We start from the raw sequence: 26,728 nt of genomic DNA on the forward strand, positions 1-26,728 counted from the left end.
TCGTGCGCTCCAATAGCCATCATGATTTTGATATATTAATACACGCGCGGTGATAGTTGCTGCGCAGTCGCGTAACGCCTTTTCCCAAGCCCTGAAAGGATTTGGCGGGACTCGGCCACTTTACAGCCATATCTCCTGATGTTCTTGGCTTCTCGCTTCACTGCATGACGCTACTTCTATATATCGAACGCATTTCGCTGGCGGCATTTGCTATTGCGCTGTCTTGTCGACTAAGCCGCGGTAGTTGGTTGACTCTGCCAGGGCGGTGTCACCGGTCAATGATTGAAGCTACCACACCGTGGAGGCTGACGCTGCTCAGGCGATCACGAATAGCCACCACGAGGTGAGCCCGGCGACTGTTTCGTCCAGTGCGTCTCGTGCATATAGTGACGCATAGTTCCCTCTCTTTGGGCATGTTGATTCGGTCTATATTTATTGCAGCTTTTCTGAAGATTTCGACTGTGTTTATCGCAGCATGTCGCAAAGCAACATTAGATTCGTTCCAGATCTGAACTTCCACTATCTCGTACAGAACACAAACAGTGGCTATCTGGGTACCACTGGTGAGTAGAAAATCACGTGACCATACCTGCATAATCTGTCATGACTGACGACCTTCAGCTTCGTCTCTCACACAAAACAATGTGATTCCTGTGGTATTTGGGGGGAACGATGTCTGGTCATTCTCACCCTACGGCAGCTCTGACGGGCCCTCTTATTTCATGAGATCGAGAATCTACCCACAGCTGTGCTTGACTCTGGATTCGAGCAACTATCCGATCCTCGATCAATGCCGCAATGCTGTCTTCTGGTCTTCCTCTTACGTTCGGGGAACAGATGGTGCAGATGACGGCTATACGTTGACGACGTCGCGAAGCGGCAAGGTATTATATCTCGGCAAGGACAGTGCCAGAAACGTACGCGCATTCGAGAGCGGCGTCTCCATCAAGTACCTTTGGCAGTTCACCGTCACTTCGCTCAAGGTTGATCTTCTAGCTGCGGTAAGCCGATGCTTCCAGTCGATTGCGGGTCGACTACGTATCCGGGTCTGACAAGATCTAGTCATCAATCGACTTGGCATCAACTGCTACTGCATCGACCAGTTCGCTGCCCAACTTGACTTTGCCAGGGTCGACTTCGACCACATCTACCCAGGCTATCGCTCAGACCATTACTAGTAACGTTGCGACTGCGAGCACGAATGCGCCGTCGACAGCCATCGTAAATACACCCACGACAGCAGTCTCTACTAGTCCATCGGCGGCGACGTCCAGAGTACCATCTTCAGCAGCATTCAACAAGGTGTTGCTTGTCTACGTAGTCACAGGTGTCCTCGCTGTGGCTATGCTCCATGGTGCTTGATCGGGACAAATGCGTGTCCTTATCAGTCGCTGAAAATCGTATGTCGGATGTGATGTGGAGTGAAGGGAGCATCAATCGAAGTCCAGCATCATGGGAGCGAAGCGAGATCGGTGCTTGGATTGAAACTGAACGCGAATTCCTCAAGATAATGGTAGAAACCAGCGATAATCACCTGTGTTGGTTCTAATAAAAATAATCAGACCGTGGGTCCGAGTGTTCATGAGGCTTTCTGTCCGTCGGCACGCATCTGTTGTGAGCATTCCTGTGATCGACCAGCCAGCCTTCCAAAGATGATTTAGTTATTGCGTGGAAATGTCGAAAGAGGAGAAGCGTGTTTGTACCAGTGCTTGACCTTCACATGAACGTTGTTCCGGTGCGGTAGCTTCCATCCTTCGAAGGACCCTTGTTATCGACCATGATCTTCTGACATGTCCTTCTGCTGCGACCGTGAAACTCTGCACGGTTGTAAAATTATATCGCCTGTATTAATGCAATTTATCACTTCAAATGTTGATTGAGCCCCGTCAATTTTGTGGTCAGACGGGTATTTTTAATGTGATTTGCGCTTTCCTCGAACCACCTGCGACTTGCTTGTTTACTGAAGAATGCGTGCCGCAGGAAGGACATCCATATACGACCTTCTTGTTGCCAAATTTGGGTATACGCCTCCAAGCTGACTGCACATGCACGATGCGGGAAAGTCCTGCGTACTCATAAAAACCGCCGTTTGTGAAGGTAGACCGCTACCATGACTCGATTGTCAGATTCGGATACTGTTGGTATTGTCGTTTCTGCGATGTATGGAAAGTATTTAAATGATTTATCAGTCGCCAGCCCACTACATGTCGAACAATATTCGGGTGCTCATCAACCTAATGAACCACGAGCACATTCACATAAACTCACACCCTTTCTGAACATCATCGGGCCCAGTCTTCGACAAGATGAGTGCTCAATATCTCACTACTGATGGCGGTAAACTCGCGTACGAAATTGCAGGAAGCGGACCGCTTGTTCTCTGCGCTCCTGCAATGGGCGATCTACGAAATGCCTATGCACCTCTTTCAGCGCAGCTCGTCAGCGCTGGTTACACAGTCGTGACCATCGATCCTCGAGGACACGGCGACAGCTCCACCGACTTTCTACACTACGGCGACGAGGCATCAGCGGACGATTTCGTCACATTAGTCGAGACGCTCAACAAGGGACCAGCGATCTTGATCGGCGCATCATTTTCTGCGGCGAGTGCTACAATCGCTGCTGCTCGCCGACCAGGACTGATCAAGGGCGTGGTGCTCCTCGGACCTTTCCTGCGTCTACCCATGGGAGTCTTTGGCATTTACTTCATGAAAGGCCTGATTGCAAAGCCGTGGGGACCCAGCGTGTGGAAAATGTACAGCAAGTCGCTCTGGCCTGGTCTGGGCGCCGAGGGTGCATCGCAGCGCGCCGACGAGACTTCCAAAGCTCTTGCGCGTCCAGGACGCTGGGCAGCGTTCCAGGCGACCGTCTCGGGAGCCGATCATCGCGTCGTCGAGCCTTATCTAGCCAAGGTGAAAGGCATTCCTGCGCTGGTAGTCATGGGAGGGAAGGATCCGGACTTTACTAAGCCCGCCGACGAAGCACAATGGGTCGGGTCAAATTTCAGCCATGCGAAGGTCGTGACACTTCCCGGTGTGGGACATGCGCCGCATCTCGAGCGCCCGGAGGATGTTGCTCGAGATGTGCTCGCTTTCGTCTCTGAATTGAAAGACTAGAGCGCCATATGAGCTCAAGAAGTATCTTGGGACAGTATCTCGGGACATACACATGGATGCTGCGAATTGATTGGCCTGGTGGTTGTGCCCAGAAGTGTCGATTACCTCTTCTTATAACACGTCGTCAATAGTCTGGAGTTTAGCAAGGTATACGGCCTGCCGTGAATTCAGCAGTAATGTACTTCAACTTTCGTGGTCCGTTGTCTGGGCAAAGAATGTCAAGGAGATGAAGTGAACATCTGCATCCAATGCCAATCCCTCGCCCAGGCTTGTAGTGCGTCAATGGCCAAGTCAATAGATTCTCCCGATGGGTAGAGGCTATGCGTCATTTCAGTATCCCACCTGCGAGAAGCAAGATGGGACGCTACAGGTGCGGATAGAGCTTCCCAGCTTGTGTTTCAAGGATTCACAGGGAGGTCGGCCAGAATACGATGAGCTTGGCGGCGGGCAGCTTGGCTTGAGGTCTGTCGGCTGCCCGTCCGAGGGCAGGTACGCACATAAATTATGCTCATCGATCATCGTATGTAAATGCATGCACTCCGATTAAAGCGGATGATCATTCCGTACAACAGATCAATCTTTGGCCTGCGTTGTCGTTCCACATTTGCAGTTGCGGCATCCTTACATCTCGCGGGCGCGCATCATGCACCGCGATTTGAGGAGCCGAAGCCAGCAAGACGCGCACGGCATACATCAGCGGCGCGATATCTTTGCACGAATGGGCACCACTAGGCACACCAAATGCAGCGGGACTGCACTCAAATCTCCGTTCCGATGAGGCACGACTTCTCACGATGCTCGGCAGACCAAGGGATCGACACTGGCCGGCTGTCTTGTCGGCGCCATGTGGCTGAAATTGGGACATGCCAAGTGCTCCGAGCGCATATTCGTTGCTTGGCTCCTTCACGCAACGAAGGAATCTCTCCACAACGCCGAGTTCTGGGCATAGACGATAGCAAAGTTGACACAGCTTCGTTCGTGTATTGAGGAGCAACCTATGACGCGAGACTGCACGCCCTGCGAAGGCGTGTTTCTCCAAAACTTGGCGGGAACAATATTACAGCGACTGTCATGAATATATAGAAGATTGTCTTTCCCGGCATGATTATCCTAGGCATATTGCAAAGTACAGTCCAAACTCATACCCATCCCCTATCTGTCACCCTACTCCCACTGCCATCATGCGTGTTTCCAACGCAATCGGGTGTCTTCTGGCCGCGGCCACGGCCTTTGCCTCTCCGGTCACAGAGACAGGCGATTCCGCGGCAGCTGAATCACAGATCGAGGCCCGCCAGTCGGGTCGCACCACCAAATGGATCGACGGCTGTACTCCTGGCTCTCCGGGACCGAACAGCTATCGTGCGTTCGATCTCGGCGACTGCAATTATCAGTTGACCCTCACGCGCGACCGCGGCATGATTGGGGTCCTATTTGAATTCGAGGCCATTTACGCCGATGGATCCCGGTAAGTGACCACTCGATGATCGGACAGCCTCTGTATCCTGCTTGGAAAAGTTGAAGGGAATCGACGCAGGGGCTAATATCTGCTATTTGCTCCAACAGAGTCAAGCACGCACCAGCACGCGACTATTCAAATATCGCCCTCAGCGATCCGTTCTATGCCGTTGATCTTGGTAACAACTGGATCACCCGCAGTGCAGGCGGCGGAAGGTAAAGGACAGGATCCTCGTGAATCGACCGATGCGGTTGGGACACAGACCATAGAAGCGAAGCTGACAGAGTCCCGAACAGAAACTTCACGTCTGTCCACGAGCTGACCAACGTCTGTCGAAACGGAGCTGGCCCCGTCGGATGGTATTTTCTCGCGTCGGATGACAGTGGCTGTGGCCGACCTAAGGGTTACACCTTCACCTCGCCGCAGATTGGCATCACCAGAGGCGTCTCGCGCCCAGGACAGACCCGCCCCACAGCGCGCCGGATCAACGACGCCGGTGACTACGAGATCACATGGGACCCCGTGCAAGGCGCAGCCGCGTATACGGTGATGTTCCAAGTTCCTACAAGCTCAGATGACCTGGGAAATCCGTACACACAGGTCATTGGCAGTCGTCAGCTGGTCAGTAGTTCCTCCGACGCCGCACTTTCCGCAGATGATCCATTTCGCAGATGATCCAACCGCTAACGTTGCGAGACCAACAGGCACCCACCACTCGTGCTGTTCACCAGGGCATCATCAGGTTCCGCTGGGAGGGACGCGCTCGCAAGGTCGCGGTGAACGTCGTGAATGCGCAAGGCGTCTGGAACTTGGCCCGGGACTCACCCAATGTTGCAGCGCCCTGGTAGAGATAGTATGCTAGAAGAGTACTTCGATCAAGCCCGAGTCGGGATGGGGTACTATTTCGAAGAAGAAAGTTATACCATACTTTGCCTCGATGTCACTAGACACGATTCAGATATGGCACCTCTGGCGCGATGTCATACCGAAGCCATGCAGGAATATCGAATGATTTGATGCCAGTGATCATGCCTTGCCCAACTTCGACGCCGACCTGGCGGCAATCTCCTCGTATTGCTCCATGCCACGATCCAATTTGATCAGCTTCCCTTTGGAAAGCCGATAAATGACCCTTGTACGACGAGACGTCGTTCCATCATCGCCGTCGCTCGAATCTCCATCATCGCTTCCCTCGTCACTCTCGTCGTCCTCGCCATCCTCCGTCATCGGACGATTCCTCGCCGCCAACGCCTTCATCGATTCGCCCTCGATCAGACACCTCATGAAAAACCGGTCGTGCGTGACAAGCAGGATCGCACCCTGATATCTCCTCAGCGCCGTCACCAGCGCCTGGATGGTGTCCGTGTCGAGGTGCGTAGTGACCTCGTCCAGGACGAGGAGATGCGGCGGAGTCGGACAGAACAATTTGGCGAGTGCCAGTCGGACCTTTTGACCGCCGGACAGCAGGCCCAGGGGTACGTCCGAAGCAACCCGACCCGCGAGCCCGACGCCGGAGAGCAGGCTGCGGGCCTCCTTTTCGACGTCGGCGGAGGGGCCGAGGATCGACATGAGATGACTGAGAGCGGTGAGTTGTGGTCCCGCGACGGCCAGCGTATGGAGCTCCTCGACGGACTGCTGTGAGTAGAGGCCGAAGCGAGCGCGCGTGTGGCGGGTGATCGTCCCGGAAGACGGTGTCGCAGCGGCGTTTGCCGCCATGATAAGCGAGACGAGTGTGGACTTCCCGGAACCGTTGAGTCCACACAGGCCGATACGATCACCCGGATGAATAGTCAAGTCGATGTCCTTCAAGATAGGAATGCGTTTCTTGCCGACCGTGTAGGAGAAATTGACCTTTTCGAGAGACACCAGACTCCCTGGGAAGCGAAGATCTGGGGGCTCTGTTGGGATCGTGATGACTACAGGTGGGTCAAATGACGGCGGCTCGATTTCGGCACGATTCGTCAAATGATACCCGGCCAGATCCCGGTTCAGCTTGAACCGGGTGCCTTTCGCCGAGACTTCCATTCCCATCCGTTCATCGAGCTTCTTCTTCCGCGATGCGGCTTGCTTCAGCTTTTTGTCATCGCCGTTTCGGCGCGCCGCTTGCAGATTGCTGTCGATGCTGGCTTGGATATGCTTCTTCTGCTTATCTTGGGCGTCTTTCATGCGCGTGAGATATTTGAAAGTTTTGAGCCGATCCATTTCGTACTGGGACAGATTTCCGCGGAAACGTTGGAGCTGTGATTCTCGTAAGACAAGGAGTTCCTCGGCGACGCCATCTCCAAAGGCTCGATCGTGGGTGACGACCATGACGGTTGTGGTCTCGTCGATTTCTTGGATATAGTTTTCAAGCCAGATTATCGAGGGCAAGTCGAGGTAGTTCGTGGGTTCGTCGAGTAGCAGTAAATCTACCGATTGACAGAGGGCTGCGGCAAGACTGCAGCGTGTTTTCCACCCTCCAGATAGATTAGCTCGAGGCTGTTCAATACTCTCGGCGGAAAAGCCTAGACCGGACAGCACAGATCGTGCCTTGGACTCGGCGCCAGCAGCATCCATCTACAAGTCACAGTGAGTATCTTCCTAGGTGAATGATTGGAGAACCCGTCACCTACCAATTCCAATGAAAGCTGCACCTCTGCCAACATCTCCGCACCTTTGCGACTCTCCTCGCTCATCTCATCGGGTACGACCTCAGCCGAGAGTCTCTCTACAGACCGTGCCAGTTCCTCTTCTAGCTGATTGAGTACCTGACGCGACTTGGCGCCACGAGCGCCGCTTCTCCTCGTCGCAAGTAGCCTGGCAACGGCAACCTTGTCTTCGAGCCGCTCGTGGGATATCCGGCGATATACCTGCACGGCTGCCAGAGGGTTGGCGATATCTTCGAATGCGGTGGATAGCTGATTGGCCTCTCGAAGAAGACGCTCCCGTTTCCGATCGGCCCGGAGGACATATTGAAGCACGCTCTCAGGTTGCTCGGAAGGCTTGGTAGCAACGTCACCTTCCGCCTCAGACTCAACTTGACCTAAAAGGAGCACCTTTACGCCGCGCGGGATGTTGGGGATCTGATCAGTGGCAATCGCCGTGAGCAAAGTTGACTTGCCGATGCCATTCCGGCCATGGAGGATGTATTTCCGCCCCCTCTGGAGCTGGAGATCGGCATGCGAAAGCAGCTCCCGGTTGCCTATTGATATGCTAAGATCCTTGACCACGATCTTGATGCCAATACGTCAGTCCCAGCAACATCCAACTGTCATTTTTTGGGACTGCTCGCCTCTTTGAGAGTGTTGTCTTCGTCCATTTCCGTATGGAATCGACTCTGCTGAGCTGTGACGGTAAGCTTACTGGCAGTACCCGAGTGCCCATCGGACTTTTCCGAATCCTTGTTTCTTCTCGGAGCCATTTCGACCAGTTCTGTTGAGTCGCTCGCGATGATGTTGTGGTTATGGATCAGAGTCTCTGGTCGTGGAGGGAAAAATGATATTCGACAGTAAAGCTACAGAATATCTCGGTGGTGTGCAGACTCCTTGGATAGTAAATCAACCAGGTTCGACCAAATTATTTACATATGTTCATTTTCACGTATGCGCATGCCCATCGTCGCGCTGTACGAGTAAATTCTGTGCGGGCGTCGGCGATCGCAAGCACCAGATTATGACTCAGAAGGAGTGACATTCCAAGGTTGACGATCACAGCGTGCGGTGTCCGCATTGGAATAAGTGGATGAAGCCGAACCGCCGGCTTGGCTGTGAACGTGGCGAAAATCAGTTGTGCCTTCGCATGTTCGCTTCACGGTAGAGTTCAAAAATCGCACAAATACATTGCGACGAAGATTTTTCATAGCAGAGGACAGAAGCGACGAATTGTCTACAAATGACGATCGAAATCCGGCAGTAGATGTTGCGAAAAGAAACAATGAGAGAAATGAATGCCGCATCCAATTATAATCCCTCCAGACGGCTTGCGCTCCAATGCGTTGGGCGAATTTCAAGGGGTGCAATGGCCGACGCGCGGCCAAATTGCTCCGAAATCTGGAGAGCTTCCCCTGTTCTGACTGACCAAAGTCATCTGCTGGACAGTCGCTCAGCCACAACAACGTTCTTGCGAATGAGACAGACACCACAGCATGGTCAGAACCTCACGAAGCTACAGCGTATTGTTTGGATGTCTGAGCAACAGCACACTCGAGACAGGACAGAACGCGCGGCCTACGCTATCGAGCAAAGACGACGTGTACAAGCAGGTAGAAATAATAATGTGTGAAATCTTGGTAGGGCTGATGCGTCTTTTGCTGCGCCATAACGTGGCGACCGATGATTGCGGGACGTCCATGGACGAGAAATGAGTATCTTGTGGCGACGCGCATACTACACGGCAGCTCCGATGGAAACCACACAAGCGAGCATCCATGACCATTCTCTCTGGCAACGTAGCGAATCATGATACAAGGCCGTATCGTCGCTCGGCTGAACCTCGGTGAGCAGGATGTTCCAAATCGATGCTGTGCTGCATGTGCAAGGTGAACGAGTAAAGGCGTAGAGTATTGAATGTGTACCTAGGTATGTAGTATCGAGACGCATTGGCAGGCAGCTGGGCATAAGTTAATAATTTTCACGTGCCGTGGATCGTGCTGTGACTGGTGAATGGTCGAACTGGGATGTCTGAATCGACTGCCCGAATGTCCTTTTCTTATCAATTGAAAGACTTTAGGTTATTGACAGAGCACCCGCAAAATGGAAGCTGTGAAAGTTGCCCAGAGGTCTAGTGAGGGGGGGGGGTCAAGGGATGCATACGTCAAGCATGTCTTGGATTGCTTGGAAAATGACAAGGATACCGTGGACGCGAATGCCAATGTCGTTGACACTCCACCGTTCTGGTTGTCAATGGTGCTATGTATACCCGATTCGAAGTCTTCGAGCGCGGGATTGAGAGAGCTGCTGACGTGATTGAAGATGGACACTTGGCTGGTAATACTGTACTGTAGTGTTCCTGTAATGATATACGTGCACCCCAGAAATATCACCCGGGCGTGACAAGGTTTGGCCTGGAGGAATTCTAAAATCCTCGTTGGTGTTGCTCACAGCACAGGGATCGACCGCTAGGAGGGCTGTCTTGGAGGAGAGTTGTGGGGAGGATTGTCCCGATCCGAGAGGTTCTGCCCTCGGACCTGGAATCGTTTCCACTTTTCTCAAGTGAATCTTCAGGAAGATGATGCGATTAATGGATTCATAGGAGTCAGACAGCGTGATCGTGATTGCAACAGTCAATTGGCTTGTTGCATACCATCAGAACAATCGGAAGAGGTCTAAAAGTAATTGATCATTCGATGATGACAAGGTTCCAAGTCCAAGGTTTGTCCGCTGCTGTCTGCCGCTGTCCGTGCCACACCACCCGCCGCTTCCACGGCCCCGTTTGTTTCCGTCTGACGATGGAACAAGCAGATATGTGCAGACTTTTTTTGTTTGCAGAGGCGAAGAGCATCATCAGCGGAGGAGAGGATGATTGTCTCGGGTCACATGTTCCAGGTAACGGATCAGGAACATTATGACTTTGGTTGGTCTCGTCGGCCTTTCCATTCTGCTAGTGCTGAAATTTACTTGTGTATCCGGACCTATCTAGCGAGATAACTGTCTAGTGGATTGGTCATGGAAAGACACGCCACACAGCCGGTCCATTCTCGGCAGGAGGGCACGCGAGCACAGAGTCTGTCGCACTTTTCTCGACTACCAGCGTCGGTGTCGACGGATCAATCGCTCAAAGATGCGCCGCCTATCAGATAACCGGCGAGATCAAAAACATTGTGGATATGATGTTCCAACTTCTGAGGTCATGCATCCTTTTCAGGCACATGTGAAGTTGTCATCGTGCAGCGCAGAGCGCCAGAAATCGTCATGATGATAGTGATCGTATTGTGATTACGAACTGTTGGTAAGAGCACGACCGCCATCCGGGTAGAACATGGGTAGGTCCAGTCCTCATCTAGTGCCCTCGCGCCCACCGGCACCGGCAGCCACTTGGAAACCGACGGCTACTTCATTACGTAGTGGACGAACGCCCATTCGATGGCCTGGCACTCCTGGGAGTGATCCGCGCGATTCGTTTATGAACACACCGTCATATCGTGGCGGGCGTTCATCTCGGCCGTGACAGGCATCACGACGACTGCCCAATGCGTTTGACATGAATGTTCATGTAGATGTCGAAGTATCGGGGTTGAGCTCGAGTGATACGAATAATGATGAGACGCGAGTGAATAAGGCAGGGGCGTGGGCTTCCCGCATCACCGTTGTCGTCAACCTTTGGCAGCGGGACGATGGAAACGATATGGCATTGACACCACACACCACACACCACACACTACACACTACACACTATATGCATACTGCCACATTAGAGATGCACTGCGCACGCACACAGACATCCTGGCCTATAAGTTCCCCAACACAGCGACCATTCCAACTCGGTCGTAGACAGTCATCGTCCTGTTACTGGACCCATTATACACCAATCTCAATAAGCATCTCTTTCATCATCACATACATTCATTCCTTCTCCTCCTCCTCCCTCCGCCACTCATCGTCTTGACTGACGCGTCACGAAGCCGTTCGGACGACGAATATCTCAAGACATTAGGCCCTAATCCTTGGACCACCAGATCTGATATGCGTAAGTGAAAAAAAATCCCGGATCGCGTGGGAGAGACGGCGAAGAGGTCAGAGCTGCGAGAGTCTGGAACTTGCTCGCAACTCACTGCTGCAACATGGAATCCTGCCGTCCGTCCACCGCTTACATCACGCACTTTTGCGCAAACGCGCGCCAACACATCTCCCACTGTACACAAAACACATTTTCCATGCGACAGCACATTCCTCCTCCCGCACTCTTGACACATACATGCATGCATTGCCCATCCACGTACGACCCTCATTAGCGATGAGAAACATGTACCCGAGGTCGAATCAAGTATGCGTCGCCCGCTTCCCACGATTGGCGGCGACGGCGTGTCTTGGAAATCTCTTGGACAGCCTTATCGCGTGATGCTTCGAATGGCACAACCCCCAATCATGGTCCGCAGGGCTTTGTTTCCGCCCGGCTTGGCTCCCACTCAGGCTCCACCTCTGTCCGTGGGCACACCATCAACAGTCCGACGTCACAGAATCATCACGATTCAGGCTGGCGACGGAGAGCTTGTTCGTCGAGGGTGCAGGGTTCCACCATCCGCCCGCGCACAGCCAAGCCGATATACAACAGACACTGAGCGGAGGGGAAACGAAGGAAAGCTGCCTGGCATCGTGGTCCCTCCCTCCGTTCCATTGTGCGCGCGCCTCATTGGTACCTTTCACAACCTGATACCGACACATTCACCCATCGTATCCCCTCATCCACAACCTGATCTATCCACGCGTCGATATTTACGTTCACCTGTTCGCACCGTTGTTCGCAACCCGTTGAAAATGGGAAACCCCATGAAGCAAACGGTGCTTGGAAAGTGAAACGGACGCGGAGAGAGTGTGTGAAAGATGAGGCTGCACCCGGAGCTCGGGCGGGTGTGCGTGCGGCGGCCGGGCATTCCTATTGCTCACATGCGCATCTGCCGATCTACATGCCTGAATGTACCACCGTTACCCAATCGGTCGGTCGTGCATCGTTAAACTCTGTCTCTCTGACGCTCTCTTTCACCTTTGGAGAGACGTGAACGAGAGCAGCCAACAAACTGGAAGGCGGTCCACCGATTGCACCTTTTCCGCCCATTCCACCGCGCTCCAGGGCTTGCTGGAATTGGTCCGCTTATCCAGTGCACAACAATCAGTACCTGCTTATTATCATCGTGCCTCCCTCTGCCGCCGTACCTACATGTACATCATGCCTCATCATTCTTATACCTAGTCCATCACCCACATCTTCAACACTTCGCTCTCTCTAATCTCGTCAACCCCATTCGCCCAGACTCTCTCCCAATCCTTCGCCACAAAGCACACTCACCCGTCTCATCCTCCAACGACCCTCCTCCGACTTCTCATCCCCCAAACAACAGGCCCACCCGCCGTACGCCGATGGGAAAACTTTCTGACCTTATCCATCCAGACCGTTATAAATCGCAGGCGAGATTGCACGCCTCGTCACGGTCGGTCACTGTCTCCGAAGGCGTTCTTCCAACCTATGAACCGTCCACCAACCCTGCCAATCCCATTTCCGATCTCGAAGCTGGCGGGCTAGATCCTCAAAATGTTCGCGGACTGCCCTCGGTCCCCGCAGCCAAGCGTGGCCTCGATGGCGCCGTGCTCGATGTCGACCACACCCACAATGACGGCGCCACAGACACTCACGCTGGTAGCGAGAAAACCACGCTCAACAACAAACACGATGCGTCTGCGCCGGCATCCGTTGCTGCAACTTCACCTGCGGTCAAGTCCGAGGTTGCGGGCTCTGGAGATCCCACCCTAGGAACTACTGCTACACAAGCGAAACCTCCCATGCCTCAGCGCATGATTGCTGGCTCGAAACGCTTCGCCGTGCACTTCAAAGACGCCATATTTCACAGCTGGATTAACGTCCTCTTGATCTTTGTGCCCCTCGGTATCATAGTCAAAGCTATCGGCCTCAATGCCACAGTCGTCTTCGCCATCAATGCCATTGCCATCATTCCATTGGCGGGCCTGCTCAGTCATGCTACCGAATCGGTGGCCAGCAGGCTTGGTGACACGCTTGGTGCACTCCTCAACGTCTCTTTTGGTAACGCTGTAGAGCTCATCATCTTCATCATCGCTCTCGTTAAGAATGAAATCCGCATCGTGCAGGCTTCCCTCTTGGGTTCCATCTTGGCCAATCTGCTCCTCATTCTGGGAATGGCTTTCCTTCTGGGTGGCTTGCGCTTTCGTGAGCAAGTCTACAACAGCACCGTCACTCAGATGAGTGCATGTTTGCTCAGTCTGAGCGTCACAAGTCTTCTGCTACCCGTAAGTGCCCTCGCATCACTTGTGTTATGCACATCAGCTGACATGCCTCCAGACCGCCTTCTATGCATCCTTCAATGACACCAGCCGCGAGCTGGCAAACAGTGCCGTCTTGAAGGTCAGCCGTGCAACCAGTGTCATCCTGCTCATCATCTATCTGCTCTATCTGGTGTTCCAGTTGAAGTCGCACGCGTACATGTATGAGAGCACTCCTCAGGCAATCATCGATGAAGAGTCCCATCCAGGTGTTCTCGCGGACATCATGAATTCATCGTCATCGTCGGACGACTCCAGCTCCTCGGACAGCTCAGACAGCGACACTTCCGGCTCTGTCATCACCACCAGCAAACGTGTGCGACGCATGTTCAAGAATCGCAAGAGACGTAAGTCTAGCGCCAGTGTAAGCAGCACTCGAACTCCATCGGTTGTCATGTCGACCAGCTCTCCGTCGATCAATCAGCCGGACAACTACTGGGACCATCATCACCACTCTCACAGCTCCGCCAACCGCCCACGCCTCGGCGTCATTGCAAGCGGAGATGAGGCTGACGCAGATGCCGAGGACGGAGCGACTTCGCCTAGAATTCGTGATTTCGGAAGTGTCTCGCATCCGAACGACGTCCCCACGAGCACCGCAAGGAAGCACCGTAAGAAGCACTACCGACGCAAGCACAAGAAGAGCCGCCGCGGCTCCACCAAAGATGCGGCCGAAGAGACTGAAAAGTCTGTGCAGCTTGCCGACGAACCTGTACCAGAGCACCGTGTGGAGTTTTCCGATGATGTTCAAGTGGCCGAGAACCAGGCAACCGTCTTGCCGCCGAGCCGCCGTGCGTTTAACATGCGCCAGCTGTCCTCGCGCGTGCAGTATCGTCCCGCGTTGCCGAAGATGCTGTCCAACAACGTCTTTGTTCAGCCAGCACCTTATGTCATGCAGGCCTCCCGGCCCACGCCTATCCGTTCTGTCAGCGATGGCACCGGACTCCGCCGGACCAATTCTCTGCCGGACCGATTGATCAAGCAACAGAACACCGTGACCCCGAACATCGCTAACCGCACCGGGCCACTTCCGCCATTCCAACATCAACGCGTCCAAGCCAACCGCCCAAATGCCGACAATGCCGATCGCGCTTCCCTGGACAGCGACGACGAGGGCGAAGTCATCATGTCTCGCACCGCCGCCGTCATTCTCCTCCTCTGCTCCACCGCCCTGGTCGCCGTCTGCGCCGAATTCATGGTCGATGCCATCCCTGAAATGATTGCCAACTCACCCTCCGTCAGCCAAGCTTTCATCGGTCTGATCATCCTGCCCATCGTCGGCAACGCAGCCGAGCACGTGACCGCCGTGACCGTGGCGACCAAGAACAAGATGGATTTGGCCATCGGTGTTGCGGTCGGCTCAAGCATCCAGATCGCGCTGTTCGTCACCCCGATCGTCGTCCTGCTTGGCTGGATCTTGCACACCGACATGAGCCTCTACTTCAACCTCTTCGAGACCGTCAGCCTCGTCGCCACCGCCTTCGTCATCAATTTCCTCATCCTCGACGGCCGCAGTAATTACCTCGAAGGTAGCTTGCTCATCGCCGTCTATGTGATTATCGCGGTGGTAGCCTTCTTCTATCCCCAAACTGATGCACAAAGTCTGATCGGTGGCGGTGGAGAGGAGCACATGATGGCTCGGGTTGTCAACTGATCAACACCAGGGGTGGGAGATTTCCGGCTGAGGAGCAGATGCTGTTGAAGTCTCGTTTCGTTTTCTTTTGCTTGCTTTTATTTTTTCTGAATGGGACGCACACGAGGGAATATCAAATTGAGACGTAACAGGTGGTGAATTCAGAACGAATTGGACGAATTTCAGATTGCAATGCCGGCATGAGGAAATCAAGGGTGGATCGTTGGTACTAAATCGATAACTGAGCACAATTCAGATTGTTCAAGGTCTCTTTGAAATCCACTGTCCGCACTTGTGTGCTGTCAACTTCCCTCACATTATTTTAAGTACATACCACACAACATTATGCGCGGATGTGATTGTCCTACATGTAGCCAAAAATCGGCCATATCGTACAATATGTCCCCTGCTGCTGATCTAACATGTCCTCCACCCACGGACCATTTCAGGCTCGAACCGCCATCTGAGACGTGCTCGGATATCGCCGCCGCAGGCCGCCTGGAGTAGATTTCTTTGTCGAGAAACATGTTGCCTCGATCGAAAGGGGCACCTCGGACCAATAGATCCAGTACTTCTCCATAGGAGGAACAGCGCTTGCGCTGGGAGAGCAAGATCTTCATTGCTGCGGCCAGCTGAGCTGCACCCTCCGAGACCTCATTCTGCCGCCAGTGGAGAACCTCGGCGTCGTGATCTGTCGGTTCTTGTCCGAAGGCGCCCGTCGGTGAGGCACGCCGGTGCCCCATCCGACCTTCGGCTGCGTGGGTTCCGAGGCGCCGGTGACCGACTCGATGACTTGTGTTGCCGCTGCTGTGCCAGAGGAGGAAAGAGCGGCAGCCGGAGTCGCTTCGGTTGAAGGGGCTGGGGAAGCTTCGGCCATGGCTTGGACGTCCGCCTGCCAGCGCTCTTCGGCGGCTCTGCGCTGTTTCTCGTTGCGGAACTCTTCGTCGACCTTGCGCTCTTCAAGGCGCGCTTTCTCCCGCTGCTTCTGAAGGGCTTCCTGGGTCTGTTGGTCTTTGCGCTGCTGTTCGGCTCGAGCCTCTTCAAGCTCCTCCCGACTGAGCGGCTCCTTGCTTCCTTGCTCCGCTTCCATTCTCCCTTTCGACTGGAGTTCCTCCTTGCTCTTCTTGTACGCCACGAGACTTTCCGTCAGATGCTTTTGGGCACCTACCTCGTCCGCACGAGCCTTTATCGCCCACTGGCGCACCTGTTCCGGGGACATCCCCTGTGCTCGCCGACGCGCTTTCTCCCCGGTTCGCTGGGCGAATGTTCGATGGTCAATGCGTTGTAGGTCCTCCAGGTGCAAATCTACGGCTTTCGCGGCGGCGAAGAACCTTTCGTACGCCTCCTCCATCTTTGATCGACTCTGGCCTAGGCGGTGAGTGGACGAGTACCTGAACTTGTATTCCGGAATATCCGCATTGAGTTTCAGCGTCGTGGAAACTACGGCGGTGAATTTGCGGTGCTCTTCGATCCGCGTGACCAATTTCTGGACACTGTCTCGACTTGCCTGGACCATGGCATAATCTACCCGCTTCAGGACCCGCGTGAACGGGGCATGGCCTGCCTCTAAGGTTTGTGCGCCGTCCATAACGGAGCTCTCGGACGATGCAGACAGCTGTGTACTGCTCGCAGAGGCGGTCTCCGTCGAAGATGCATATGCGCGAAAGTCCGATGGGAAAGTGTGCATGAAGCGCGGACGCGCTTTTGCGCGGAGTAGGGGGGTGCTCACATGTCGTCGAGACATTGATCAATGACCGATCAAGATGAATTGAGTTGCCGATAGGCCGGGACAGTACTGTAGCACATTAATGCAGTAGATGTCGTGAGTGCAAACTGATCTTGCAAACATTGAGAATTACCCTGATCAAAGCCGAATGACGTGCCGCAGTCGTGCAGGGAAAAGGGACGTACCTGATGGGAGGGAATGCGACAATCGTATAGCATTCCGTAGCTTCGGCCGGCCTCCCGCATTACGCATCCCGACTTGCGGCGGGGCTTAATCGTCACGTGTGATCGCCAAGACTTCGAATTGCGGGCAGTGGACGGAATTTCTATGACTGTGCAGGCCAACATATCGTCAGAGTCTTTGGACCGCCCACGCGCGCCTGCGAGTCACGAATTGCAATACTCGAGTCCGAAGAGTGACCAACAGTGAAGGAAAGCCGCAAACAGTGCTGTACCTCACTTTAAGCGTACCTTTGCAACCATGGGTTCCCGCTTTTTCACCAACGGCGACAGTTCCAGCAGCGAGAGCGACTCCGACGAGGAAGAATTGTACAGCGACAGCGAGCAGCAGAACAAGGCAAAGAATGAGGACTCGGAAGAGGATAGCGACGATGACGACGACGATGATGACAGCGACGACAGCGACAGCAGCTCGGACGACGAAGGTGGTGGGAGAGGCGCGAGTCGATTCTTGCGCAACGACGTCGAAGTGGACTCGGACGAGAGTGACGAGGAGAAAGTCACGGTCGTGAAATCTGCCAAGGACAAAAGATATGATGAATTGGAGGGCACGATCCGTCTCATTGAGAATGCCGAAAAGATCAGTGATTGGAACACTGCCAACGACAACTACGACAAGATGATCCGCCAGCTACCCACCTTGATTCGCGATCTTGACGGCAAGCCACCCAAGGTGTACATCCAGACCATTGCCGACCTAGAGATTCAGGTGGCGGAGGCGTTTGAGAAGCAAAAGGTGACACCCAAGAAGATGAACCCGATCGCTAAGAAGGGTTTGACTGCGCTCAACCAGAAGATCAAGAAGAACAACAGAGATCCTGCTACAGCGGAAGCAATTGAGCAATATCGGAAAGACCCTACTCAGTACATGAAGGAGGATGTGACTCAGGAGTCCGCACCTGCACCGAAGAAGGTCAAGAAGCAGGCACTCGCAACAACGGACGCTGATCTAGCGGCTGGTGATGATGGTTTCGTTCTGGTCGGTGCTGGTGGTAAAGCCATGGTGTACACCCCAGAGAGCATCCTCAAACACCTGCGATCCATCGTTGAGTCACGAGGCAGGAAGAACACAGATCGGACAGAGCAGATCAAGGTCATGGAGAAACTGTTGGAGGTTGCTGTCAGCGACTACCAAAGAATTCGCGTCCTCCTCACACTCATTGCCACCCGGTTCGACCTGACCTCTGGTACTGGTTCGCAAATGGCTCAAGATCAATGGAAGGCTGCCCAACAGGAGATTGCACAGCTACTGACAATTCTCGACGAGAACCGCGACATCGTTGTTGTGGAAGTTGCTGAGGAATGGGAAGACGATGAGAAGCAGCCCGTCATTACGCCCGGCGAACTGTTCAAGATCCCAGGCAGCATCATCTCCTTTGCTGAGCGTCTCGACGACGAACTCACTCGTGTTCTGCAACATGTGGACCCGCACACGGCAGAGTACGTCGAGCGCCTGACGGACGAGGGTGCCCTTTACACCAACATCGTCAGAGCCTTGATCTACGCCGAGCGACTCAAGGAAATCGTCAAGTTGGAGGCTTCGCAAGAAGGCATCAACCGCGTGGTCATGCGTCGTCTGGAACATGTTTACTTCAAACCTGCACAGGTTGTCGCGATTCTGGAGGAGAACACATGGAATCAAATACCTGCTTCATTAGACTCGACAACCACTCCTCGAGAACAGAGTGCCGATGTGGCCAGCCTCGTGCAGACTCTTGCATCATACCTCTTCCGTCACGCCGAAGGCATTCACCGAGGCCGCGCCATGCTGTGTCAGATTTACTACTTGGCTCTCCACGATCAATACTTCAAGGCCAGAGACATGATGCTGATGTCACATTTACAAGAGACAATCGGAAGCTTTGATGTCAACACCCAGATCCTTTACAACCGCACCTTGACACAAGTAGGTCTCTGTGCTTTCCGCGCTGGACTTGTGTACGAATGCCAGACTGCTCTCCAGGACATTTGCGGCAGCCAGCGCCAAAAGGAGCTGCTTGCCCAAGGTCTTCAAATGCAAAGGTATTCCCAGATCACTCCCGAGCAAGAACGACTCGAGAGGCAGAGACAGCTTCCGTTCCATATGCACATCAATCTCGAACTACTCGAGTGCGTCTACCTCACCTGCTCGATGCTTCTCGAAATTCCCACGCTTGCTCAATCCGGCAGCGCGCCCGACCTCAAGAAGCGCACCATCTCCAAGTCGTACCGCCGTATGCTCGACTACCATGAACGCCAGATCTTCACTGGCCCTCCGGAGAACACTCGTGATCACGTCATGCAGGCATCAAAGGCCCTTGCAGCTGGCGAGTGGAAGAAGGCCGCTGAGTTCATCACCACCATCAAGATCTGGGATCTCCTACCTAAGAGTGCCGAGATCAAGGAGATGCTGGAGCTGCAAATTCAAGAAGAGGGTCTCCGAACATATCTTTTCACCTACGCCCCCTTCTACGACACTCTCAACATCGAGAACCTTGCCCAGATGTTCGATCTCGAGCCTCGCAAGGTTGCTGCCATCGTCTCCAAGATGATTCATCACGAAGACCTCGCTGCCGCACTCGACCAAGTCAACAGCGCCATCATCTTCCGCCGCGGTGTCGAACTTAGCCGCTTGCAAAGCTTGGCTCTCACGCTCAGCGACAAGGCACAAGGTCTCATTGAGAGCAACGAGCGCATTCTTGAGCAGCGGACACAGGGCACAGCCAATGCCTTCGAGAGACAACCCCAGCGTGGCCGAGGAGGCGCGCGAGGCGGTCGTGGAGGACGCGGCGGTGGTGGTGTACCTCGGAGGGGAGGTGGTCAAGGTTTCACGGGCGGTGCGCTCGGCAATGCGATTCGCGCATAAGGGACTGCATAATGATGTGCTCTACGATGCGGCGTTTTGCACTTGGCGTTGTTATTCGAAAAGAATGGTTGCATTTTCCGTGTGATGTGATGCCAATAACGGCTGGTCATGCATATTCTCGTGTGCTTCTTGTCAATAGAACGATGAAGTTTGCCTCGATTAAAAGAGATTTCGCACATCTTCTCTCTGTAGATCCTCGCCCGTCACTAATCTGTGAAACTCTTCTGGATTATATACACTACCGCTACCTCCAGCTATGCGAGATGACTTTCTGTTGTCATGTTGATTGACTCGCGCGAACTCGTTCATGTCGTGTCCTCATTATTGTAGAAGAAAATGGCGGGCGATGCTGCTAGGGTTATGGGGTATATCATTCTACGGCGAAATGAAGATATCAATGGATAGCACGGAACTGCTGCTGGTCAAGATTATGTCAGGCATCAAAGCTGGTACAATATTCTTGACGACCCGAGCGATATAGGATTGCTGCGCCAGTCTTAAGCATCTTTGATCCGATGAGGTCAAATGCTTCAATTGTGTGATGAATCAACCCTAAGATTTTCAGGTGAAGCGAACTTTTTGGTGACAAATGTCTTGCTGTTGTCCCGCTGCCACTCATAAAGTAGAGAGCCGCCATATCGGTCCCTCTGATTTGGCGGGAGACGTGACCGGTCTCTTCAGGCGCTAGCACGGCTCTCTCTTCTGGAACGGCAAGTCCGCCACTTTTATCGAAAGCGAGCAACAACAATGTTGCCTTCAGTCCGAAACTCTCACACAGTGAAAGTACGGCTTACATGGAACACGGATTTGAAAGAATTTGTTGTGCTTGGGACCTTGCGAAGTCGCACTGCCGCCGTCAGCCGTAGTTACTGCCGAGCTTCTGGAGCGTCGGTATGTATCGACGCAACGAGTCATCCAATGAAGACAGTCTAGATCAGCTGTCCTCGTGCATAGAGGCCGGACTCCAGTACTCGGTCTCCTCTGCTTGCAAGTCAATCCAGACTAGACCATCGGCGACCAGATCCTCAATGACAGCGACTGACCGCGCGTGCTCCCAAATGAGATTGTCGCGAAGCATGGAAACTGTCACATGGCCAAGAATTTGAATCACTCCGAGCACAGTTGCTTGATCGGGGTTCAACTCCTTCGGCACGGATCTGATGAATTTATTCGAGCCGAGTACAGTCACCTTGAACATCCCACCGAGCGGCTCGAGGCTCTCCAGTGCACGCAAGACATCGTCATCGGTAACCTCGATGCTTCCGCCCACTAGATTGCGACCTTGAGAAATCCTCTTTCGGGCTTCTGAAAGGGGAATCATGCCGCCGTTTTCGCTGCGTGTGTCTCGGCATACCTCCACAAGCCGAACACCCAGTTCGAAGTAGAAATCGTTCACACTCGTCCCGAGCATCTTCGCCCAGATACTCTCGCCCTTGCCACTTAACTCTCGAGCACGGGTATTGCTCCCGGCGAGTGGATCGACACCAATAGCATGGCACATGCGCGCAAATTCCGCACGGAATACAGGATCGCTTCGAATGTCCTTTGCATGCGTGAGCGAAAAATTATGCAGTGCAGCCTGAAAGACCGATAGCTGGTTGGCAAGGGCGTCTGCGTGGGACGAACGCAATGCCGCACCGTGACGAGCATACTGATCAGAAGATATTGCCGCGTTCGAGAAGGCGCTCAGGCCCACTCCCCTGCGATTCGAAGCCATACGATGAAGAGACCACCAATGTCGTTACACTGTGGTGAAGTATACCATTGTGTCCAGGCAATGGCCATGAAGAGAGGTCGTTTAGTTGCGGAAAGCTTTCCGTGACGTTCACCATGTGAGGCCGAAAGCGCGGGTATGGAATTTACCCATTTGCGCATAAATTTGGTACTGGTGCTGCCAAGAACGCACGAGCCACGCACTTTCGAGCGTCGGCACGCGAACATTTGATGCACGAAAAGTTTCATCGTCGTCGTTTGACACTGCATCCCGACGCTCAATCAACATTCAACGACAACACAATATATCAATTGTCGCCATGGCCGCCGGAAAGTCGTACGTTGAGTCCATTACCACCAAACCTGGCTTCGGGTAAAGAGTTGCGCAATGGTCGGTCCGCTTAAGCTCAACATGCTTTGCTCCGGGAGATGGAAAGGAGTACCTTGATAATTCCACTTCAGTCCTGCACGGTGTCAGCAATGGCCCGTCAGAACTTGATCTGGCAGTGAACTTGGCAGAGATGCAATTTTATCACTGGCCCTTACCGACAGCTCGCGCTGTTGCGAGGGCATCTCGCATCGCGAGGAATGGTCGTTCGGGGTTACTCCCGTCGACTTCAGCACATCAAGTGCTCCAGGAGAATGCATGAGAGCCAGCAGATGACTGCGCCGCAATTCTTCACTCGAAGCCATGCTTATGCTGGCTTTGAGCGGACCGACTGACTCTTTGACATAGTACCGTTGCCACCAAGGACCAGGTCCTGGTCCCCGAGACCCTGCTCAAGAAGCGCAAGAGCCAGGAGAAGGAGCGCGCCGAGAAGGCCGCCGAGCGGGATACTCGCAAGAAGGTAAGCCTGCCGTCCAAACACATCTCCATTATGATGAAGTCTACCAACTACTTCGGCTAGCCTACGGGCGATGATGTCGTTTTGTTAACCATCTTTCGGGACTGATTATGGTCAAACTGTTTTTTTACGCTTGGAGTTCTCAGTCGTTCAGGAGCTGACATCTTGCTCAGGACAACAAGAAGAAGCGTGAGCAGATCTTCAAGCGTGCCGAGTCATACGTCAAGGAGTACCGTGACGCAGAGCGCGAGAAGATCCGTCTCGCTCGCGTCGCCAAGTCGGAGGGTAGCTACTATGTCCCCGCCGAGCCCAAGCTCGTGTTCGTCGTCCGTATCAAGGGTATCAACAAGATCGACCCCAAGAAGCGCAAGACTCTTCAGCTCCTCCGTCTTCTCCAGATCAACAACGGTGTCTTCATCCGCCTGACCAAGGCCACCTTGGAGATGCTCAAGATCGTCGAGCCTTTCGTCGCCTACGGTTTCCCCAACCTCAAGTCTGTCCGCGAGCTCATCTACAAGCGTGGATACGCCAAGACTACCCAGAAGCAGCGTATTCCTCTGACCGACAACGCCATCATTGAGGAGCACCTCGGCCAATACAACATTGTCTGCATGGAGGACTTGATCCACGAGATCTACACCGTTGGCCCCAACTTCAAGCAAGCCAGCAACTTCCTCTGGCCCTTCAAGCTCAGCAACCCCACCGGTGGTTTCCGTCCCCGCAAGTTCCTCCACTTCGTCGAGGGTGGTGACTTGGGTAACCGGGAGGAGTACATCAACGCTCTCATCCGCCAGATGAACTAGATTTTTGTTTTTCGTGCGGAAAATGTCATGAAAGGGGAGTGGGTTTTAGCATCATGCTTTGGTAGGCGCACGGCGCATGATCGACGTGGGAATATCACGAAAAGGTCCTTGTCCAAAAATGAAAATTCTTATTCTTCAACATATCCTTCACTGTCGTGTCGCAAGTGTTCCCTGTCAACTATGTGAGCGTTCTATGCATGCATAGGTCAATGCAGTCATTTCTCAATCAAATGTGTCCAAACAGAACTTTCTATCTTCTCTCGTTTCCGGCCAGTGTGGGAGATGCCTTGTCGTTGAGTACTGAGCAATGCAGTCCAATTCTTGACATATTGCGATTGGAGCAGCAGGATGCAACTACAGCGCCTGAAATCCAGCAAAGGCCTGATGCTACCCGAGACACGGACACGCCCTCAGACATGGCCTTTTAACCCCCCTGACCCATGGAGGAGAGGTCGAGCATTCCCGCCTGTGGCCAACTACTCCACTGGTTGAACAAAACATCAAACGCCGAATCATCATAGACATCAAACGTGGCCAGCGGCTCCACATGTTCGTCCAGCTTCGGCATATAATGCGCCGTGTTCTCCGCCAGCGTGGCCTTCCACTCGGCCAGAATCGCCCTCAAGCAGCGGACGAATTTCGCGCTCGCCGCGTTCAGGCAACCATCCGCGAACGCCGTCTCCGCCGAGCGGCAGGGCGTCGTGGCCATGGCGTCCAGCTTGTCCGCGCAGTCGGTGAAGAACTTCAATTGGCTGTCGATGGAAGGGTGGAGCATATTGAGGCCTTTCAGTCGGATCGCGTTCTCTTCTACCATGACTTTGCAGTCGAAGAGGAGCTGGAGAGCGTACTGTCGTACGGGCGGCAGGTGTGGGACGTCGACGAGCTTGAGGTTGCCCGCGATCTGGATGAAGTCGTACATCAGGCGCTCGAAGGAGTGCGGCCGGGCGACGAGGTAGCGCATCAGGAACGGTGCGGTGTCGTGGTTTTTGCCGAGTTGGAGGTCTTTGAGCTTTTCTACAGCCAAGTCGCTGATTTGAAGAGCCTCTTTCGGGCTGAACCATTCGGCTTTGGAGACGCCGTGCATGATGGCGGCAAAGGTCGCGGCGCCGACAATGGCGTAATTGATCTTGTCCATATGCAGGTCGAGCAAGATCCGAGCGGCCGAGGCTGCTTCGATTTCATCCTCGGTCATGGCGATTGGCCTTTGAGCGATGATATTGTTCTTTTCCTGCGTGGTAATTTGCTCGATTTCTTGAGTGATGTCGAATAATTTGGCGAGGTCTTTTCTCGCGGATTTCATCATGGCGACACTACGCATATGGATACACATTCCCTTTAAGTACCAAAAGTGGTAATATATCGCCACGGTCGGTGGTCGAAATTGCATGACGGCTTCGACGGTCTGAATGATCAAGTAGGCCTTGCGATGGACCTCCCATTGTTGCTCGGACGTGTGTCCGGTGAAGCCGTCGACGAAAGCATCATCGATCAAGATGCGGCACCATTGAAGGGCATCAGTGACGTGCGCATCGATGTTAAAGTTTTCGCCTGGCGGCTTTCCGTCTAGGAAATCCTGAAGCTTCGTGACAGCAGAATCCATACCAAGCCGCTCTGCGATGCGATAAGTCAAGGCAATATATAAATGAGCTTTGACGGATGTGCAAGCTGCGCTCTGGGTATTAATTAACGCTGCAGGGTGGTATTCAGAGAGTAGCGTAAGTGCCGCTACAGTATGATGATGGGTGGGCGGATCGAACAAGAAGACTTGGCCGTAGTAAGCGACGGCAGTCTTGAGGTGACCACGAAGCTGCTGATCTTCTTTCAAACGATTGACTGGAGCGTCAATTGCAAGAAGTGCGAGCAGAGCGAATAGCAATTTGGTCGCTTTATTCTCAAAAGCTCTGGTCTCTGACGAGAGTTGTGGTCTGAGGCTTACGAGCGTGGGAATTATCGGCAAGTAAAATCGATGCCATGGGAGACTAGCAAATGAGGTCAGCCGAGAAGCCCGACAGAAGCACTCGATGGTGCTCAAGATGGGATGCGGGAGACTCACTTTTCATCAAGCATAGCTGCCATGCCACTACTCACCAGTCGCGACAGTGACGGAGGGGCTTGTGGAGTGGGCGAAGGAATGGAGATGCCGAATCGCCGATCATTTGCCAGCAGTACCGACGCAAGGTGACTCGGCGAAACCATCGTTTTGAAGATCTCACCCGCGATCGGCGGCGGCCGCTGGTTGTCGCCCCGCGAGGAAGGCGTCGCCGAGTCTCGAACTCCAGCAACCAGGTAATCTTTGACTTCTTCATCGGCTTCCTTCGGAGAAAGCTCCGGGGCCGAAACCGATGCATTGCCGTCACGCCGCCTCTTGGCAGCCGGACGGCCGAGAATTGTGCGTTGCACGATGCATTCAAGGTTGAGAGACTTGCATCGCGCGCATGCTCTGTCCGGCGGCTGTGGGATATCCGATGGCTGAATCTCGACATTATCTGGCAAAGCACATTTGATCTTGCGACCTCGACATTTGAGGCAAATTAGGTTGGCATAACTCCCTCGAGCACCGCGCGGGTTGCTGGAAGGCTCTGCCATGCGGATGGTCGAGCTGCTATACGCATACGGTCGCGGTCCTTTCGCTCATGCCAAGTCCCGGCAGACCTGTGGTCGTTGCGCGTGCCTTCACAGGTGGTACATGCAATGGCTTTGCGACTAGTGGGTCGACACGGCCGCGTGAGCATCACACGTTTGCGTGGTCCAGAGCTTGCTTGGGTGATTGATTGGCTACCCGGCGGTCGGTGTTCACCATATAGTGATCCGTGTGAACGTCAAATACGTAACAATGAGAGAGTCGTCAAGCCTAGTCGCAAAGTCTACTGGAGATGCCGATTCTCTTGGGGCGCCACGTCCCACTTAAGCATCGTGTCTTAAGAAGAGGAGAAATGCATTGCCCTGTTGATGTTTCGGAGAAGCGTGCGCCAGGCACGAACATTGAAAGTCGAGCGGGAACAGAAGGGACGGCACGCCGTGTGGTGTAGACGGCTGAGAATTCATCCCCTCACTTCTCCGCAGCCGCCATGGGAAACCTCTCAACTAGGTCCAATCCGAGTTTCGCCCATTCCGAGTTTCTTGCTCGTGACAATGCGAACTATGCGAGAACGTTCAATTCACGAATCTCGGGCCAAGTCGACGTCTGAACTTTCGACAGTGGCTGGAGTGGTATCGCGCAGAAAACAGCTCGGTTCTCTCTGATCAATGGTGGTACAATACTGCCACGGGATTACAGTGACAATAGCCGAGCCGTTGGTTCGTCTGGGTGGTCAGAAAGCAATGCAATCCTCACCGCGTCGAAGGTGCATTTCTCACGAGACCTC

The 26,728-nt window shown here is 53.7% G+C and overlaps 10 protein-coding genes across 10 annotated transcripts; 6 read left to right on the plus strand and 4 right to left on the minus strand.

The window, feature by feature from the left end:
• Window positions 1–249: 249 nt before the first annotated feature.
• Window positions 250–1,202, plus strand: K489DRAFT_113926 (uncharacterized protein). The gene is made up of 2 exons (XM_033598918.1): window positions 250–563; window positions 622–1,202. Exons 1-2 carry the CDS (start codon window positions 476–478, stop codon window positions 1,050–1,052), a joined length of 519 nt encoding a protein of 172 aa, XP_033463407.1. The 5' UTR covers window positions 250–475; the 3' UTR covers window positions 1,053–1,202.
• Window positions 1,203–1,939: 737 nt separating this feature from the next.
• Window positions 1,940–3,340, plus strand: K489DRAFT_376782 (putative alpha/beta hydrolase superfamily protein). The gene has a single exon (XM_033604002.1). The coding sequence runs from the start codon at window positions 2,307–2,309 to the stop codon at window positions 3,114–3,116; it is 810 nt and encodes a 269-aa protein (XP_033463408.1). The 5' UTR covers window positions 1,940–2,306; the 3' UTR covers window positions 3,117–3,340.
• A 957-nt stretch (window positions 3,341–4,297) lies between these two features.
• On the plus strand, window positions 4,298–5,420 carry K489DRAFT_312974 (uncharacterized protein; the record flags this gene model as incomplete). Its single annotated transcript, XM_033600900.1, has 4 exons — window positions 4,298–4,581; window positions 4,680–4,771; window positions 4,859–5,185; window positions 5,269–5,420. 4 exons carry the CDS (start codon window positions 4,298–4,300, stop codon window positions 5,418–5,420), a joined length of 855 nt encoding a protein of 284 aa, XP_033463409.1.
• Window positions 5,277–8,257, minus strand: K489DRAFT_376785 (ABC transporter domain-containing protein). The gene is made up of 3 exons (XM_033604003.1): window positions 7,844–8,257; window positions 7,185–7,784; window positions 5,277–7,128 (listed from the first exon to the last, which is right to left on the minus strand). The coding sequence occupies exons 1-3, from the start codon at window positions 7,970–7,972 to the stop codon at window positions 5,599–5,601; spliced, it is 2,259 nt and encodes a 752-aa protein (XP_033463410.1). The 5' UTR covers window positions 7,973–8,257; the 3' UTR covers window positions 5,277–5,598.
• Window positions 8,258–13,055: 4,798 nt separating this feature from the next.
• K489DRAFT_312763 (Calcium/proton exchanger) lies at window positions 13,056–15,213 on the plus strand (the record flags this gene model as incomplete). The annotated part of the gene is made up of 3 exons (XM_033600888.1): window positions 13,056–13,526; window positions 13,579–13,768; window positions 14,681–15,213. The coding sequence occupies 3 exons, from the start codon at window positions 13,056–13,058 to the stop codon at window positions 15,211–15,213; spliced, it is 1,194 nt and encodes a 397-aa protein (XP_033463411.1).
• A 595-nt stretch (window positions 15,214–15,808) lies between these two features.
• Window positions 15,809–16,951, minus strand: K489DRAFT_428751 (uncharacterized protein; the record flags this gene model as incomplete). Its single annotated transcript, XM_033608346.1, has 1 exon — window positions 15,809–16,951. Exon 1 carries the CDS (start codon window positions 16,934–16,936, stop codon window positions 15,809–15,811), a length of 1,128 nt encoding a protein of 375 aa, XP_033463412.1. The 5' UTR covers window positions 16,937–16,951.
• A 447-nt stretch (window positions 16,952–17,398) lies between these two features.
• Window positions 17,399–20,002, plus strand: K489DRAFT_367597 (uncharacterized protein; the record flags this gene model as incomplete). The annotated part of the gene is made up of 1 exon (XM_033602871.1): window positions 17,399–20,002. One exon carries the CDS (start codon window positions 17,399–17,401, stop codon window positions 20,000–20,002), a length of 2,604 nt encoding a protein of 867 aa, XP_033463413.1.
• A 934-nt stretch (window positions 20,003–20,936) lies between these two features.
• Window positions 20,937–21,719, minus strand: K489DRAFT_428752 (EAP30-domain-containing protein; the record flags this gene model as incomplete). The annotated part of the gene is made up of 1 exon (XM_033608347.1): window positions 20,937–21,719. The coding sequence occupies one exon, from the start codon at window positions 21,717–21,719 to the stop codon at window positions 20,937–20,939; it is 783 nt and encodes a 260-aa protein (XP_033463414.1).
• Window positions 21,720–22,035: 316 nt separating this feature from the next.
• Window positions 22,036–23,761, plus strand: K489DRAFT_392596 (60S ribosomal protein L7; the record flags this gene model as incomplete). The annotated part of the gene is made up of 3 exons (XM_033606744.1): window positions 22,036–22,052; window positions 22,452–22,563; window positions 22,734–23,761. The coding sequence occupies 3 exons, from the start codon at window positions 22,036–22,038 to the stop codon at window positions 23,361–23,363; spliced, it is 759 nt and encodes a 252-aa protein (XP_033463415.1). The 3' UTR covers window positions 23,364–23,761.
• K489DRAFT_114266 (uncharacterized protein) lies at window positions 23,327–26,092 on the minus strand. Its single transcript, XM_033598919.1, has 2 exons — window positions 25,417–26,092; window positions 23,327–25,342 (listed from the first exon to the last, which is right to left on the minus strand). The coding sequence occupies exons 1-2, from the start codon at window positions 25,947–25,949 to the stop codon at window positions 23,788–23,790; spliced, it is 2,088 nt and encodes a 695-aa protein (XP_033463416.1). The 5' UTR covers window positions 25,950–26,092; the 3' UTR covers window positions 23,327–23,787.
• Window positions 26,093–26,728: the final 636 nt, after the last annotated feature.

This window comes from Dissoconium aciculare (assembly GCF_010015565.1).
Source record: "Dissoconium aciculare CBS 342.82 unplaced genomic scaffold K489scaffold_2, whole genome shotgun sequence".
Taxonomy (NCBI): Eukaryota; Fungi; Ascomycota; class Dothideomycetes; order Mycosphaerellales; family Dissoconiaceae; genus Dissoconium; species Dissoconium aciculare.